Source organism: Mastigoproctus giganteus, chromosome 9 (assembly GCF_048544385.1).
Source record: "Mastigoproctus giganteus isolate SK-2022 chromosome 9, ASM4854438v1, whole genome shotgun sequence".
Classification (NCBI taxonomy): Eukaryota; Metazoa; Arthropoda; class Arachnida; order Uropygi; family Thelyphonidae; genus Mastigoproctus; species Mastigoproctus giganteus.
In genome coordinates, this window is record NC_143583.1 from 213,711,967 (window position 1) to 213,730,173 (window position 18,207).

Consider the following 18,207-nt stretch of genomic DNA (forward strand, 5'->3'; position numbering starts at 1 on the left):
AAAAAAATAATGGTGTCATTGGTTAAAGAAGCATTTCAGGATTACCTAGAGAAGACTACAGTAATAATTCAGATACAATATGGGTTTGTTAAGGGGAAGTTTTGTCTGACATATCTGATTGGATACTATGATGTGGTCACAAAGGAACTGGATGCAAAAAATAATTTTGTTAGCATATACTTGGATTTTAGGAAAGCTTTTGATACTGTTGCATATGGAAGACCACTGTACAAACTGGAGCAGTATGGCATTAAGGGCAAGTTGCTGCTTTGGATAAAGGGATGGTTGAGTGGCAGAAGTGAGAGTGGTAATCAATGGATACTGCTCTTCGTGGACTAATGTTATTAATGAGTCCCTCAGGGTTCAGTGTTGGATCCATTGTTGTTTTTTATATTTATCAATCTTATTGATGAAGGCATATCAGGCTCTACGTTGAAGTATTTGATGATACAAAGCTTGGCAGAGTTGTTAATGACAGTATGCTACTGCAAAAGGATCTAGAAAAGTTGGGCAGATGGAATGAGAAGTGGGAACTGAAGTTAAACATTGCCAAATGCAAAGTACTGCATATAGGTAGCAGTAACCCAAGAGAAATGTACCGTGTGGTACTACACCCAGGGAAGTGGAGAATGAAAAAGCCTTGGGGGTAACTGTGTAGTTAGATATGAAGTTTCCTGAGCAGTGCAGACTGGCTGCCAGAGCAGGTCATGGGGGCTTGTCAATGATTTACAGGAATTTTGCTACCAGGGATAAAGAAGTGATTATTCCTTTATATAAGGAATAAGCAAAGGTCAATCCACACCTAGAGTACTGCATACAGTCAGGAGGCCTCATTTTAGGAAGGATGTAGAGTTGCTAGAATGAGTACAGAGAAGAGCAACAAGACTGGTGAGGAGAATAAAGGGGTGCCCTTACCAAGGAAGGCTTAAGTTTTGCAAATTGCAGCATCTGGAGACTAGGCACCTGCAAGGTGATCTGATTGAGGGGTATAAGGTCTTGAATGGTTTGAGCAGGCTCAATTCTGATGGGATACTTCCTCTTGCTCAGATTACAAATCTGAGGGGACATAAACTCAAATTGAGGAAAGACAGTTCTAGAATAGATGTGTGGATATTTGCCTTTAGCTAGCAGGTAGTTGATTGCTGGAGCAAATCTTCCATCTGTCGTTGTGGAAGCTGATAGCTTAAATAAATTCAAGGAAGAAGTGGACTTTTGGAGGAAATGGATGGGTGAAATGGGAAGGGTTTTTTTTTTTTTACCTTTGGCTGATGCTGTATAAGCTTGCTTTCTTACATCATATGCATCTGCTAATGTTAAAGTACACTACACACCATTCCATCCCCTCTCCGATGTCAGAAAGAAGTTGGATGTGTGTTTGAGGGAGGGGGGGTGAGAAATTTTATAACTAACAGAAAATGTAAGAAAAAAGCACAATAACAGTATAAAATGTAAGAAAGAATTATAAAATCAGAATGAGGATTATTAGAGGTTAAAACTGCTTCTCCCCCAGATGGATGATGGCAAGAGTGGCCCTCCCATGGCTATCCAAGGAGACACCATGCATTGCTAGTAAGCCAGCATGGTGTGGGATGCTGGCACTGGTGAACACAGCTCACCCCTTGGCCTGTGTAGAATATAGCACCAACACAGTTGCTCCAACAAAGGGACTTTCCCTATCATCCTTCATTTTTACCATCTAGGTTGGTTGTTCTCTCCCCCCCCATTCTCCTGGTGGTAACGCCACAGTCACCTTCGGGCTGGATGGGCATTCTACCCCGGGAGACTCACTTCTGTTCTCCCTTTAAACTAGGTGGGCACCTTTACTACTGCCCCAATCCTTCTCGCTAACACTTTAACCCCCTCCAAAGCTTTTTCTTTTTTTTTTTTTTTTGCTTTTTTTTTTTTTTAATGGGCTCTCCCTGTCTGTAGCTTTGGCTACCACAGGGTACATCCTGCCAGTGCTTTCATACTGCCTTAGTGCCCGTCCCGCCTTCTCATGGCAGTAGACAGTAAATAAACTAGAGGTTTTTGTGTGAAAACACAAGCTCTAGGCTAAGAGGTGGATGAACAACACAACCTCATACTAATACGACACGAACACTCACTAACCTACATAAATCTGGCCTTAAGATAGTTTTGTATTCATCATACTGCCTAACGTAGATTTGAAGGAAACCTCCAGAGTTGCTTTACAATTAACACTGTCTCTATTCTGCCAGATAGTGACTGGAGTGAATCTAAGTAGAGTGTATGCAGAGGGTATTGTCAAGGCGATGTTATGAGATGGGTCTATTCTTGCCATGCATATGCCATATCCAAAAATTTCGTTACTTCATACAGCATGTCCTCCCCACTTTTTCTTACTACTGAAAACAACAAGAATTGTCAAACTAATACAACAAACTTATCTTAGTAAAATAATAAGAGGAGTTTACCTCAATATAGTGCGTAGAACACTTCCGTATGATACCATCCAGAAATTAAAACGGAAAAAACGAAAAAAATCGACAACTTACCGGTACATTAGAGTAAAATATAAATAATTAAATAATCATTTTAAATTGATTTGTATTGTGTTAAATTGATTATTTATATTTTACTCTAATGTACCGGTAAGTTGTTGATTTTTTCGTTTTTTTTGTTTTAATTTCTGGAGGGTATCATACGGAAGTGTTCTACGCACTATATTGAGGTAAACTCCTCTTATTATTTTACTAATATTATCAACGTAGAACATATTGAGTAGTACAGCTCTGATTCATACTAACAAACTTATCTGAAAAAAGATCTAAGTCCCCCAAACCCTTCCTCATTCATTTCAAAAATGTATGTGGTCTCAGTTCCAATCTCAATGATGTCCATTTTCATTTACAGACTGCCAAACCCCATGTCCTTTTTCTGACAGAATCCCGGTTATTGGTGGATTCAACCACTGCTCATCTCAGTTGTCCGAATTATTCTCTGTATGATTCCTTTCGCTTCAAAGTGAAATATGTCCATTCTGATATTCCTGTCAAAGACTTAGTAATTTGAAATCTTCTCTAACTTAAAATCTCTCTCTGCTGCATTCTGTTAAATTCACCTGCTGCCTTTGTCATTCTCCCAACTCCATTATTCACTCTGAACTTTTTGACTTTCTTTCTTTGAAACGACTTTCTCCAGTCAAACTTTCCTAACAGTGAGGTAATTTTCCTTGTTTAAAATTACCATGACGATTAGTAGTAGTAGTAGTGGCATGTGATGCAAGAAAGCAAATGTATGAGCTTATGCAGCATCAGCCAAAAAAAAATCACACCATTCCCTCCAAATGCCTGTCCAGTTCCTCCTTAAATTTATTCAACCTATCAACTTCCACAACGACAGATGGAAGTTTGTTCCAGCAATTAACCACCCGCTGGCTAAAGGCAAATTTCCGCACATCTATTCTACATCTGTCCTTTCTTAATTTGAATTTATGCCCCCTTAGGTTCGTAATCTGAACAAGTGGAAGGATCCCATCAGAATTCAGCGTGCTCAACCCATTCAAGGCCTTATATACCTCAATCAGATCACCGCACAGGTGCCTAGTCTCCAGACACTCTAGCCCCTCACCAATCTTGTTACCCTTTTCTGTACACGCTCAAGTAAATCTACATCCTTCCTAAAATGAGGCCTCCAGACCTGTATGCAGTACTCAAGACGTGGCCTGACCATTGCCTTATACAGAAGGATAATCACCTCCTTTTCCCTGCTAGCAAAATTCCTATATAGCATTGACAAAACCCCATGACCTGCCCTGGCAGCCTGTCTGCATTATAACACACTTGACCTTTTTCTCACAAACAACCTCTCTTAATACACGGTTGAGGTGAGTGGTCATCTAGGCACCTCAGAATACAACTTGGAGATGATCTCTCCTCCAATGGATCCTTCCTCTAGTGGCCATTCTCAACCTCTTGTTGTTTGGCATTGCAAGAATGAAAACATGATGATCTGCGAGATTCCTTTTTTTCTTTTCCTTGGTTGGATTACCATTTCAAATCTTCTCATGTCAATGCTTGCTCAGATTGTGCCAGTGAAATTATTCTTCTGGATATGAGATCCTTTCTTCCACACTCCACCTTAAAATCTTGTCCTTTATCTAACCTTGGTTTTCTACTAAATGTGCTAAGGTTGTTCAAGATAACAATGTTGCATATTAGAATTGGCCTATATCCAAATCTCCAGGTTTATTTTCTGCCTACACCAAAGCATGCAACCAATTGTAAAGCAGTTATTAATCAGTCCAAACTAGATTTTGAACAGGCTAAGAGTAGAAAAAGGAGGAGATGAAAAAAAGGAGATAAATCAGTAATTGGAAATTATAGACCAATTAGCTTGTTATCCCACATCTACAAGTTGTTCACAAGGGTCATTACTAACAGATTAGAAAGAATACTTAATGAGAATCAGCTGAAAGAGCAAGCTGGCTTTAGGATAGGATTCTCAACTATGGATCACCTTCACATAATATGAAAACGTAAAAAACGTAATATGAGATGAAAAAAGCAAATGCATATAAAACACCATTATGCCTGGCATTTGTGGAGTATGAAAAGGCATTTGACTCCATGCAGCATAAGGCAATGTTTCAGGCACTAAAAAGACAAGGCATAGATACCCCATATATTATGATTTTGAAGAAAATATATGAGAATGCTACCTCCTTTATTAGACTAAATGAAGACAATAGCAAATTTAAAATTGAGAAAGGAGTGTGACAAGGAGGCACAATATCTCTGAAGTTGTGTACTGCTGCCTTTCAGAAGATTAGACTGGTTGCAGAAAGGAGAGTACCTAAACCATTTACAATTTGCAGTTGACATCGTGATCATAAGCCAAGATCCTAAAGAATTAGAGGAAAGTCTTAAGTTATGCAGAGTTAGCAAGGATTGTGGACTAAAGATGAACATGGTTAAAACAAAAGTAATGATGAACAAGTATGCCACAGAAAGGGATATAATGATTGAAGGAGCAGTAATTAAAAAGGTGGATTCATATACTTATCTGGGACACGTCATTAGCTGTAATAATGATAATTGCCTGGAAGGCAAGAGAAGAATAAATTTTGGATGGATAGCATTCAGGAAATATAGTCACATACTGAGGAGCAATATCCCAATTTTCCTGAAATGTAAAATAATGAACCGATGTATACTCCCCACCATGACTTATGGAAGTGAAACTTGGGCACTCACCAAAAAGGTGCCTCCGTAGCCAGGTGGAAGGAGCAGCAGCACGTAGCACACGCTTCTTGATTAGACCGGAGTTCGAGCCCATCACTACCAAATACAGAGGATGTGGAAAGGTCGGGGAATGACCACCGCATATCCCGGAGCAATATGGCCTTAGCTGCTAATGCTCCTAATAACTAAATAACTAACTCACCAAAAGAATAGAAGAGAAGCTGAAAACTACACAGCGAAGAATGGGATGAATTATATTAGGAATCAGATAAGAAGAGAAACACATGGATTAGGCAGCAAATTCAAGTAAAGGAATTCTTATCAAAACTAAAGAACTAAAATGATTTGGACAGGACACATAACTTGAAGAAATGGACTAAGAAAGGAGAGATGGACTAGGAAAATAACAGAATGGTACCCAAGAGGAGCTAAAAGAAAACCCTGGAAGACAACAACAGAGATGGACAGATGAAATTCACGAGCTCGTGGGTAGTAAATGGATGTCCATTGCACAAAACAGAAGGAACTGGAAAGTTGCAGTAAAGGCCTTCATCCTGCAGTGGATTGAAAATGGCTGATGATGATGATGATGAAGAGTAGAAAACTTGTTTCTTGTCTGAACAACAATCAAGCTTTCTGGTCTCTTGCCAAAGCTATTAGCTGCATTTTTGCTCATCTATATTCCCACCTCTGTCATAACCAGATGGTTCTATTGCCACTTAAGTCAAAGATAAAGCTGACCTGCTCTGCTAGCATCCATTTTCCTTCCAACTCATGCATTGATGATTTGGTACATCGCCTCCTACTATTCCCAATACACTGCATTCAGTGCCCCCTGTGGGCTTCCATCAAAAGGATGTCAGAAGGATTTTGAACAATCTTGATGCTCCAGGTTCTCCAAACCTGTGCTCCAGAACTTACTCCTGTTCTGTGTCACCTTTTTTCACTTTCTTATTCCAGTGGCAATTTTCTTTCTGCTTAGAAATCTGCTCACATCCAGCCAGTTCCTAAAAAGAGTGACAAATCCCTCCCATTGCACTTATTTCTACTCTTTATAAAATACTGGAGAAATCAATTAACTGCGAAGTCTTAAACTATCTAGAAGCCTTCCATCTGATCAACGATTGGTAGTATGAATTCTGTCAGTGTCGCCCCATTGGTGATATTCTGGCTTATGGTAGCCATCTACGGTCAAATTCAATGTAAAAGTTTGGTGAAACTCAAGCAGTTGCTCTTGGCAGTTCAAAGGCTTTTGATCATGTTTAGCAAAAAAGTCTTCTAAATAAGCTTTCATCTTATGGTTTGCCAACTGTTTTTGTAACTGGGTATCCAATTTTCTTTCTGACCACTCACTGTGGATGACTCTCTTTCTTCTAACTTCTCCACTAATGCTGGTGTTCCCCAAGGTTCAGTTCTTTCTCTCACTCTTTTCCACTTGTGTATTAATGACCTTCTTCCATTGATTGGAAATCATATCCATAGTTTTCCTAATGATAGCACATTGCATTCCACCTTCCAGTTTGAGAAACCTTGCCCTGCATAAACAGCTTCAACTTCTCAAATGCTCCATGTAATTCTTCAGTGAGGCAAAGGTAACTCAGTTAATTTCAATCCTTCTAAAACTCAGTCCTGTCTTAAACCTTGCAAAAAAGGATTTTTCTACTCCTATGCTTATCTTCAATGACACTGATTTCTAGGCAAGATCTTATATCTCTATTGGGGATTACCCTGATATCTAATCTCTCTTGGCACATAATCACATTACAAATATTGCTTCCTCTTCCTCTAAAACATTGGGTTTTCTCTTTTACTCTCAATGTTACTTTTCTTCCAAACAGTTGTTCACACTCTGTACAAATTACAAATCTGCTCTATCATGGAATATTGTTCCCACATCTTAGGCAGTGAGCCCAAATCCTCTCTCAGGCTTCTAGATTCCATTCAAAAGAGAGCAGCTAGGTTAATTAATGACTCATTTCTAACAGTCTATCCACTCTCTTACAGACATTGTTTCTGATACATGCATTTTCCAGAGATATTCCACTGGCACTGTTCTTCTGAATTGGCTTCTATAACTCCCACTCTCTCTTCCAAAGCAGTCCGAACATGCCACACCCAGTCAACATCTTTTTACTGACCAACTTCAAACTCAGAACCAACATTTCTTTTTCCTCATTTATTCATTCAACTTCCATTTTCTGGAACAAACTTCCTTCCTGAGTATTTCCTGAAAATTACAGTCTACAGAAATTCAAGTCTATATCATTCATTCATCTTCTCAGCCTCTAGCCTATGCACAGTACTAAGTATTATAGGTTCTAATACCTCTCATGTTTGGAGTTTTCATTAATAATAATAAAAAAAGTTTCCTTGAAATTAACAACACGTGACAATTTCCTTTAGAGCATTGTGTGAAAGAGAAAATTTCTCAATGCTGCCTAAGAACAGTTGAAGAGCTAAAAACAGCTATCAGGGACTTCTTTTATGACTTCCAACCATCAACCTGGAAGAGATGTCCAGAAGAACATGGGAAATAAATAAAATTTGTGCAGAGAATTGGGGATGAGCATACAGATAACTTCTAACTAGCATGCAAAGGGACTTTGTGGCTATGCTGTAGTTGTTTTCCTTACAATATCATTAGAAAAGGCACATGGGGCAAGAAAGCAAGCTTATATAGCATCAGCCAAAAAAAAAAAAAAAGAACACCTCATAATTTCACCCATCCACTCGATCTAAATGTTTGTCTAGTTCTGCCTTGAATCTATTTAAGCTATCAACTTCTACAACGACAGATAGAAGTTTGTTCCAGCAATCAACCACATGCTGGCTAAAGGCAAACTTCTACACATATATCCTACAACTGTCTTGTCTCAATTTGAATTTATGCCCTCTCAGGTGATTATTCTGAGCAAGAGGAAGAATTCCATAAGCATTGAGCATGTTCAAACCATTCAAGGCTTTATACACCTCAATCAGATCACCTCGCAGGTGCCTAGTATCCAGACACTGTAATTTGCAAAATTTAAGCCTTTCTTCGTAAGAGCAACCCTTTGTTCCATTCACTAATCTTGTTGCCCTTCTCTGCACTCGCTCCAGCAGCTCTACATCGTTCCTAAAATGAGGCCTCCAGACCTGTATACAGTACTCAAGGTGTGGCCTGACCATTGCCTTATACAAGGGGATAATCACCTTATCCCTGCTAGAAAAATTCCTGTATATCGTTGACAAAACACCACGAGCTACTCTTGAAGACCATCTGCATTGCTCAGAAAACTTCATATCTGCTTGCACAATTACCCCCTGAGTCCTTTTCATTCTCTACCACTGTCAGGGTAGTACCACACAGTTGATACGTTACAATGGGGTTAATGCTTCCCATATGCAGTACTTTACATTTGTCAATGTAAAACTTCAGTTGCCACCTCTCAGCACATCTGCTCAACTTTTCTAGTTCCTGTTGCAGCAGCGTACTGTCATTAACAACCCTGCCAACCTTTGTATCATCTGCAAACTTGGACATCATACCAGTTTAAAATCAGAGCCATGCTGATAAAACTATGTTGCTTAAAATAACTGAATTCTTTAAATTTTTGAAGATTTCTCCTGGGCCACATTAAAAATTGGCAGATGGTTTTATATTATAATTAATGCTTTCTCAGAAAAGGGTGAATTATAAATTGGAAAAAATGCATGGCTAGAGAGCTAAGGTAATTAAATATTCTTTTGATTAAAATGAAACTATAGAAAAATGGTAAATTTTTATATATGTAATCTACATAAAAAGATGAAAGTTCCTTAAAAAAAAAAAAAAAAAAAAAAAAAAAAAAGTGCAAATCAATTTACTGTATTCTGGCTATATTTGAAATAAACTCATGTGACATTTAAATAGTCAATAACTGCTATATAAGGATCACATCGTGTGCTGACTGATTAGTTCAGTCATGGCAGATTCATCTGCTCTTCATTTGTAAGTCAAGGTTTATAAACTGATGATAATCTTATATAATTAAATCAGCTGAAATATACAAAACAGTTTAAGTATATATCACCAAAATAAGTAATTAAAATGATTTCTTAAAAGTTATTTTTCTGGTATCTTCATTTAGTAAGAGATGCATTTGCCATTACTTCTACCCATTATGTTATGTGCCAAAACAGAAGTGCCTTTTCAGCTGTAAAACTTCCGTTTTAATTTCTGAATTTCTGCTTTCAAATAATTATAAAGTTTTGCTCATATGACAACATTAATAGAAGCTATAGTGTCATATATTTCTTCCATGTTGAACAATATTGCCATCCTCAACCACAGTGATGTTTACATAATTTTAATTGGCTACTACATGTCATCTAAAGCCATAAACTGTAAGAGATTAGCTTAACCCATATAAGGAATGCTGGCATGCATCTATTTAGTGGTTCTCCCAAAATTAAGTATAATAATTTTCAAGTAAAGCTATTCATTTCACAATTTCAATGATGGTTAGTGTATGTATAAATAATTTATGATATACCAAAAAGTTTTATTATATTATATATTTATTATATAATATAATAAAGCTTTTTGGTATATCATAAATTATTTATACATACACTAACCATCATTGAAATTGTGAAATGAATAGCTTTACTTGAAAATTATTATATAAAAATAAAAATCTTTATTTGAAGAAATAAAATGTTTTACATTCTAATGGCCACATTAGGCAATGAAACCCATAAGTGAATGTGTGCAAAACCAAGTTTTTCTCATTAAAAAAAGTTTTAAGTATTGTTACCTTTTTATAATATCAATAAAGGCACTAATTTTGATCAGTTTTTTTTTTTTTTATGCCACATGGAAATATTTCTGCTTCTTCAAACTCATTTTTGGTATGTGGATGAGAACAGGTTCACCAACAGTGGCCTACTGTGAACTGAGCATTGTTGTTTGGCTCCCCTGAAATTCATATCTTTTCATAACTTCTTTAACTCAAATAAGAATTATTAATGAAGTTACATCAAAATATCAAAAAAAGCAGTATGCACAACATCAATCCCTCCATCGAAACTAAATACTAAAGCATTGTACTTACTTATGTATAACAACATTTACTGTTGAATTTATACACCCTTCTGATTTACGAATATTTTTTATCTCTCGCCACATATTCACCAGGTTCTTTAATAAATTTCGTTCTTCTCTTTCTTTAGCATCTCTTAGTTTTTGTGTCCATCTGGAGAAAATAAAATTGTAAATAATGATTATACTATTCCCAGACTCAGTTGAATTTTCTGTTATTCATTAACTATGTAATATCTTAAAAAAATATTGTGCACCCTGCTTACTGTAATCACAGAATATACTGTAATATAGTGCACCCTGCTTACTGTAATCACAGAATATACTATAATATAGTGCACCCTGCTTACTGTATCACTTTTTTTGCTGAAAGTAATTGCATAACATTGAAATTTGTTTTTGAATTCTGACACAATGAGGGAGAATAAACTCAAATTGAGGAAAGACAGTTGAAGAATAGATGTGTGAAAATGTGCCTTTAGCCAGCAGGTAGTTGATTGCTGGAACAGACTTCCACCTGTCATTGTGGAAGTTGACAGCTTAAATAAATTCAAGGAAGAAGTGGACAAACTATTGGATTTTGGAGCGAATGAAATGGTGAAACGGGAAGGTTTTTTTTGGCTGATGCTGTACAAGCATGCTTTCTTGCATCATATGCTTCTACTAATACTAACATTATCTAGTCTCTGCTGTTGTTTTGTATACAGTGGTCGTTTGTGTCATTACGCTGTGAAAGAAAGTATTGTATCTGTACTCCAACCAATCTGACTGTCTTACAGCAGATCATTAACTCTTTTAATTCTTGATTTTAATATTTTCTTTATTTGTTTTTAATGGTTTGCATGGATTTCAAGAAACATTATAACTATATGACTTTCTCCAAGAAATATTGGACAGTCAAATTAAGTACAGGTAGGCTCCGCTTTACAATGCTTCAATTTACACTGTTTCACTTTAACGCCCTTTTAAAATAATAATGAAAATATATATATATATATATATATATATATAAAGGAAATTTGAAAGTGCAGGTGTAAATGCAGCACAGGAAGCGGGTACCCAGACGGCGCTAGCTAATGTCAACGTTACTTGCTTTCTCCTTATCTGCTGTTGTGCACGTGTTGTGAGCTGTGCCTTCAAGTTTAATAAATTCCTGTGTTCATTAGTGCCTTATTATTTTAAATAAATTATGCAACCATGTCTTCTAAGTGTAGTGAATCTGTGCCTGCACATGTTAAAAAAAAAAAAAAAGCTGAAAATCTCTCATGATTGAAATGAAAATGGATATTATTCATTGTATGGAATCTAGTGAGTGCCATTCAGAGGCATGCAAGACCATAAATTAGCACCTTCTACTGTTATGACCATTATGAATAATGCTGAGAAGATCAAGCCAAACATTCACATACAGGAATGGCTAATTTAAGCATTTCTAGACAACTTATTCAAGGATCAAGAAGATGGAAAAGTTATTAGTACTGTGGATGGATGATATGAACCAAAATAACATTTCTGTAACAGGCAGTGGTTATGGACAAGGCTAGGAGCTTGTTCAATGAAATTAATGAGAGAACTGGGAGGGACTGAATCATTTTTCCCAGTCCAAAAACTGAACCAGAATTCACAATGTAAAAATTACTGGTGAGGTGGCTAGCACCAACACTGCAGATGCTGAGGAATATTCTCCCATATTCCAAAATTTAATGGATGAAGGCTGCTATACCCTCAGACTTGGTCCTTAATGTTGATGAAATAGAACTGTACTGAAATAAGATGCCTGGTAGGACACATACATAGCCTGTGAAGAGAGGTCTGCTCCTGGTGATAATGCTGGAAAAAACTGGCTTGCATTACTTCTGGGTGGTAATGCATCAATCACTTTTAAGTTAAAGTCGATGTTGGTGTACCATTCAGAGAATCCACGTGTTATAAAGTGCATTGTGAAGACTCTACTTCCTGTTTTCTGGCACTCTAATAAGAAGGTGTGGGTGACCTAGATCCTTTTTGGTGAATGGTAAGTAAACTTCATACTTTTGTCCAGAGGTGGCCCAATTTTGTGTAGCAAACAACTTGCCCAAAAATGTTGTTTTAGTCCTCGACAATGCTCCAGGACATCCAGCCAACCTTGAAGATATCCGTAATGACATTCTAAATGTGAAGGTCATTTATTTGCCACTCAACACCACCTCACTGCTGCAGCCAATGGATCAGGGCGTTATTGCAACCTTCAAGGCATGCTATTTACGTACGACCTTCAAAGGGATTGTTGAGCAGTGCAAGCATCTAACTTAGTGATTGCAAGGGACTATTGGACGTCCCACAACATCCTTAAGGCCATAAGTAATATTGCTGCAGCCTGGAAAGAAGTGTCGCAATCATGCATGAAGGGCATTTGGAGGAAATTGTGGCCTGATGCAGTGTCTTACTTTCTTGAGTTTGAGCCAGTTTCAGCAGTCGCTGAAGATGTCACTCGGATGGCTGAGGATGGTTGGCATTGATGATGTCAGCGAGCTGCTGCAAAGCCATGGTGAGCCTCTTTCAATGGAGAACTTAGAGGAGCTGGCTGCACAGCTGGCTAAACAGGCTTCTGAGGAAGAAGAGCAGGAGACTGTACCAATTAGGACCCTCACCACAAAGACACTTCAATCAGCTTTGACACAAATACAAACAGGCTGTGAAACTCTTATGTGATAATGACCCAGACTGGAAATGCATTTCTTCCACCCAAATAGCTGTTACTAACATATTGAAGCCCTACTACAATATTTTAGAAGAGAGAAAGAAACTCAACAGATGTCATTGCTGTAGTTCTTTTCTAAGACCAAAGAACCTACAGAACCGACTGGCCCTCCACTAGGGCCCATCCCATTAATGGTGCACCATTACAACACTGTCAAAGAACATCAATGGGAGGGGGGCAGACAATGGCTTTACTACATACTCTAAAGATGGCTCTACAGGAACAAAGTACTGTAGTAAGTTAAATTTTTATTTTATTACTCATATTTTATCTATAAATATTTATATCTCAATTATAAAATAACCATAAATATTTAATATAAAAAACAATTATATTAAGTCTTATGGTTCAATTTTTGTAGTGAAGGAACCTACCTCATTTAAATACATTATAATTCTTCCTAGATCGGCTAACGACCCCGAGGAGGTGGAACTTAACCCCAGTGTAAATCGGGGCCTAACTGTTTTTATATTATTTGATTTTAACATTTTATTTCTGAACTTCTACCTTTTATGTATACATTTCTGTTCTGCATCAATAAATAATTCTGAACAGCTGCATTCTTGTTTCATCAATTATTATTAACAAACAGTTATTATCAATTAAGATGTGTTCTGAAGTGATCACAATAAGCAGTCTTCACTGTATTAATGTTATCAAGTGATCTGTTATTATACCTTATTCACTTTAATATTAGTGAGATCTGCAAAGATAATTTCAAAAAAATAATAATGTATTCCAGTCTTCAATGATTACTGGTGATTTCACTGGTTACCACATACCTAGAAAGGTATGGGTTCAAATTTCACAGAACACTGGAAGAATTCTTAAAGGCTTCTTTAAGTGAAGCTGTGGTAAGCTATTTCAGATGGAAGGAATACGATTTCCTCTGAGTTGTTCCAGGTTTTTAGCTGATAAATGCAAATTACATACAAACCATATGAACTGGTACACTACAGGCTGAGCATGAAGAAAATGCCGATGAAAATTCCACAAAGACAGGATGATAACAAGAAAATAGTTGTCATCCTTGATTAGTGTTTTCCCAATACTAATACTGTCTTCTAGAAACTTTTGGACACTACTTTCATATGAATTTATTCTTTTTTTTTATGATTACTCCAAACAAAAAGGCATAAGAACCTACAGTACTTAGTGTATGGGTTCAAAGATGAAAAGATAGAAGATAAAAATAAGGTGTAATTATTTACATTAGGCCTGAAATCCTACAGATTACAATTTTCAGAAAATATATGGAAAGGAAGGTTGTTCCAAAGAAGTAGAAGGGATAAATTAGGAAAAATTACTTTGTGAGCTTAGAGGATAGACAATGAATGAATGTCAACCTAGTTGAGCCATGTATTCAGACTGGTTTGAAAGAGAGTGATGGAATTACATATATCAATTTGGGAGGTTTAGATCTTTCAAACTTATCTATAATAAGTTTGTTCCATTCATTTGACTATTCATGATGCATTGTTGTATTTCTACTGGTCTGATTTTAATGAAACATGGGTGGCTTGGCAAATCTTTCTCAAGGAGCCAAATATACAAGTTTATAAAAAAAAAAAAAAAAAAAACCCAAGCCATTAGGAGTCAATTTATTACATGAATTTTTTTCAGCCTGGACTGTACTTGTTAACAGGAGAGATTGCTTCTACAGGGATGGGATACACTTAAATAGAAAGGGTGCAAGAATATTTGCTGATGCTATCAAGGCAGTGTTAGGGGGATACAAAGACGAATAGATTAACAGTAGCCACTGGCAGAGGTGAAAGAGATTCTTGCACTGCTTCTATTGGAATGAGCAGAAGCCTGAAAAACAAGATTCAGGATATTTCAGAGACTGCTGGGAGTCATTGTGGTACAAGTAAACACATGGGTTGTGTTAGGTTAGCTAAGAATAGAAATAGGTGCATGTATACTTGCGTGTACACCAATGCTAGGAGTTTAGTAAATAAATTTGATGAATTTGAGGTATTGCTCAAAACATCAAAGGCAGATATTGTTGGGATATCAGAGACTTGGTGTCATACAGATATAAGGAATGCAGAACTGGAATTTGGGGAGTACAATGTCTACAGAAAGGATAGACTGGATAAGAAGGGAGGAGGGGTTATGCTATTAGTTAAGAAATACATAAAATCCAAGGAAGTGAAGCCAGTGGACATCGCTGGACAGTGCAGTGTCGAGTCAGTTTGGTGTGACATAAGCATTGGGAGATCAAAATTGAGAGTAGGAGTGTGCTATAGGCCTAATGACTCTGATGAGTATAATAAGAAACTGTACAGGGAAATAGAGTGGGCCAGTAAATCAGAGAGTCTTATAATGGGAGATTTTAATTTCCCAGATATTGATTGGAATTTGGGGCTGGTCGCTCACACACTAGCAAGGCTTTTGTGGATTTATTGGATGATTGTTTTCTACATCAGCATGTTCGGGAGGCAACTAGAGGGAGGAAGAATACTCTTGATTTGATTATCAGCAGTGATTCTTCATGCATTAAGAATCTGCAGATAAATGAACCACTAGGTGGCAGTGATCACAGTGTGCTGAAGTGGGATTTACTCAAAGAGGTAACTACCATTAGGGGTAAAGGGAAGGGTTATTGCTTCCGTAAAGGCGACTACGATGGACTGAGACAGTATTTAAATTCTATACAGTGGAACCAACTGATGATGTTACCAACAGCAAATGCAAAATGGGAAGCATTCAAAGAACTTATCTTGGAAGCTACTAGGCTTTACATACCAACTAAGAAATATTGTTCAAGGTTTAGGCCTAAATGGATGTCAGATGAACTGATGAGGCATATGGCAGAGAAGAAACATGCATGGGATACATACAAATTAACACATGACACAGAAGCCTATGAGAGATACAAGTTGATCTGTAACCAAGTTACAAAGGAGGTTAGGCAGGCGAAGGCAGATTACGAGAAATCTTTGGCAAGGGATGCAAAGAAAAACAGCAAAGAGTTCTTTACTTATGTAAACTCTAGAAGGAAGCGGATGAATCAGATTGGTCCACTTGATATCGATGGGTCAACTGTTGATGATCCTGCTCAGGTAGCTAACAAACTAAAGGAATATTTTGCATCGACATTCACACATGAGGAGTTATTTAGCGAGGGGAAAGCCAGAGGTGTATTCAACTCTAGCGGTAAGCTAGAGAATCTTGTAATAACTGAGAGTAAAGTGGAGGAAAAATTGTTGAAGATAAACACAAGAAAGGCACCCGGGGTGGATGGGATCTATCCAGTTATATTAAAGGAGGCAGCAGAGGAAGTAAGCAAACCCTTAGCCATAATTATGAGAGCTTCCTTGGACTCAGGGGAGGTACTCATGGACTGGAGATGTGCAAATGTGACCCCAATCCACAAAGGAGGATCAAAGAGAGACACAGGTAATTACAGACCTGTTAGTTTAACTTCTGTTCCAGGGAAATTAATGGAGACACTGGTTAAAGAAGCATTGCAAGATCATCTAAACAAGACTTCAGTTATAGCTCAGACACAGCATGGTTTTGTTAAGGGGAAGTCTTGCCTGACCAATTTGATTGGATACTATGATGCAGTCACTAAGGAACTGGATGCAGGGAATAACTTTGATATTATATACTTGGATCTTAGAAAGGCTTTTGATACTGTTGCACATGGAAGACTGCTGCACAAATTGGAGCAGTGTGACATTGGAGGCAAATTGCTGCTGTGGATAAAGGGGTGGCTGAGGGGGAGAAGACAGAGAGTGGTAATCAATGGACACTGCTCGTCGTGGACTAATGTTATTAGTGGAGTCCCTCAGGGCTCAGTGTTGGGTCCATTATTGTTTTCTCTATTCATAAATGATACTGATGATGGTATATCAAGCTTAATGTTGAAGTTTGCAGACGATACAAAGGTAGGCAGGGTTGTCAAGGACACTACTGACACTATGCTGCTGCAACAGGATCTGGAAAGGTTGAGCAGATGGGCTGAGAGGTGGCAAATGAAGTTTAACATTGACAAATGTAAAGTACTACACATGGGAAACAGCAACCCCAGAGCAACGTATCAACTCTGTGGTACTACACTGAAAGTGATAGAGATTGAAAGGGACCTGGGGGTGGTTGTGTAGGCAGATATGAAGTTCTCTGAGCAGTGCAGACGGGCTGCAAGAGTAGCTCATGGTGTATTGTCAATGATATATAGGAATTTTTCTACCAGGGATAAGGAGGTGATTATTCCCTTGTATAAGGCAATGGTCAGGCCACACCTAGAGTACTGTATACAGGTCTGGAGGCCTCATTTCAAGAAGGATGTAGAGCTGCTGGAACGAGTACAGAGAAGGGCAACAAGATTAGTGAATGGAACAAAGGGGTGCTCTTACGAAGAAAGGCTTAAGTTTTGCAAATTACAGTGTCTGGAGACTAGGCACCAGCGAGGTGATCTGATAGAGGTGTATAAAGCATTGAATGGTTTGAGCATACTCAATGCTGATGGGATTCTTCCTCTCGCTCAGAATAATCACCTGAGAGGGCATAAATTCAAATTGAGGAAAGACAGATGTAGGATAGACGTGCGGAAATTTGCCTTTAGCCAGCGAGTGGTTGGTTGGTGGAACAGACTTCCATCCCTTGTCGTGGAAGTTGATAGCCTAAATAAGTTTAAGGCTCAGCTGGACAGGTATTTTGAACGAACAGAGGGGTGAAGTGGAAGTGGTTTTTTTTTTTTTTTTTTTTTTGGATGATGCTGCATAAGCTTGTTTTCTTGCATCAAATGCCTCTACTAATGCTAATGCTAATGAAGCCAGATGAGGGCAGAAAATGACCAAAGCCTTGCAATTTTTCTGGCATTGAAGGAGGTATGGCAATGTGAATCAAATGCATGAGACAAATATACCAGTATCAAGGTCCAATATTGAAAGAAAAAACAGAATTTTCTAAAGATCCAAGAGAGAGAATTTAAAGCCATGTGAGATGATTAAATAAACTTTAAAATGGTAGTGACAACTCACAAAGTTTTCAGTGGTGAAAGTTCTGAAATATCTGATATTGACTACAACCATTAGAGAAAAATGTTCTGCACATAGTTTTCATACAGAATTTCTTTCATCTCAGAATCATGAATCAAATGATATTTTCAATGCTGGTGAAATCACTTTCTTTTTATAGTTCTGATAAAATACCACCTTTCTAAAAATGATCCGTGGATGTAGAAAAAG

The 18,207-nt window shown here is 37.6% G+C and overlaps 1 protein-coding gene across 1 annotated transcript in view; it reads right to left on the minus strand.

Annotated features, from left to right (window-relative positions):
* Cc2d2a (Coiled-coil and C2 domain containing 2A) overlaps positions 1 to 18,207 on the minus strand; it is a 422,612-nt gene that overhangs the window by 226,069 nt on the left and 178,336 nt on the right. The window contains exon 14 of the mRNA XM_090380928.1: positions 10,280 to 10,420. Coding sequence (XP_090237054.1) covers positions 10,280 to 10,420 — 141 coding nt within the window. The remainder of the gene's footprint in view (positions 1 to 10,279; positions 10,421 to 18,207) is intronic.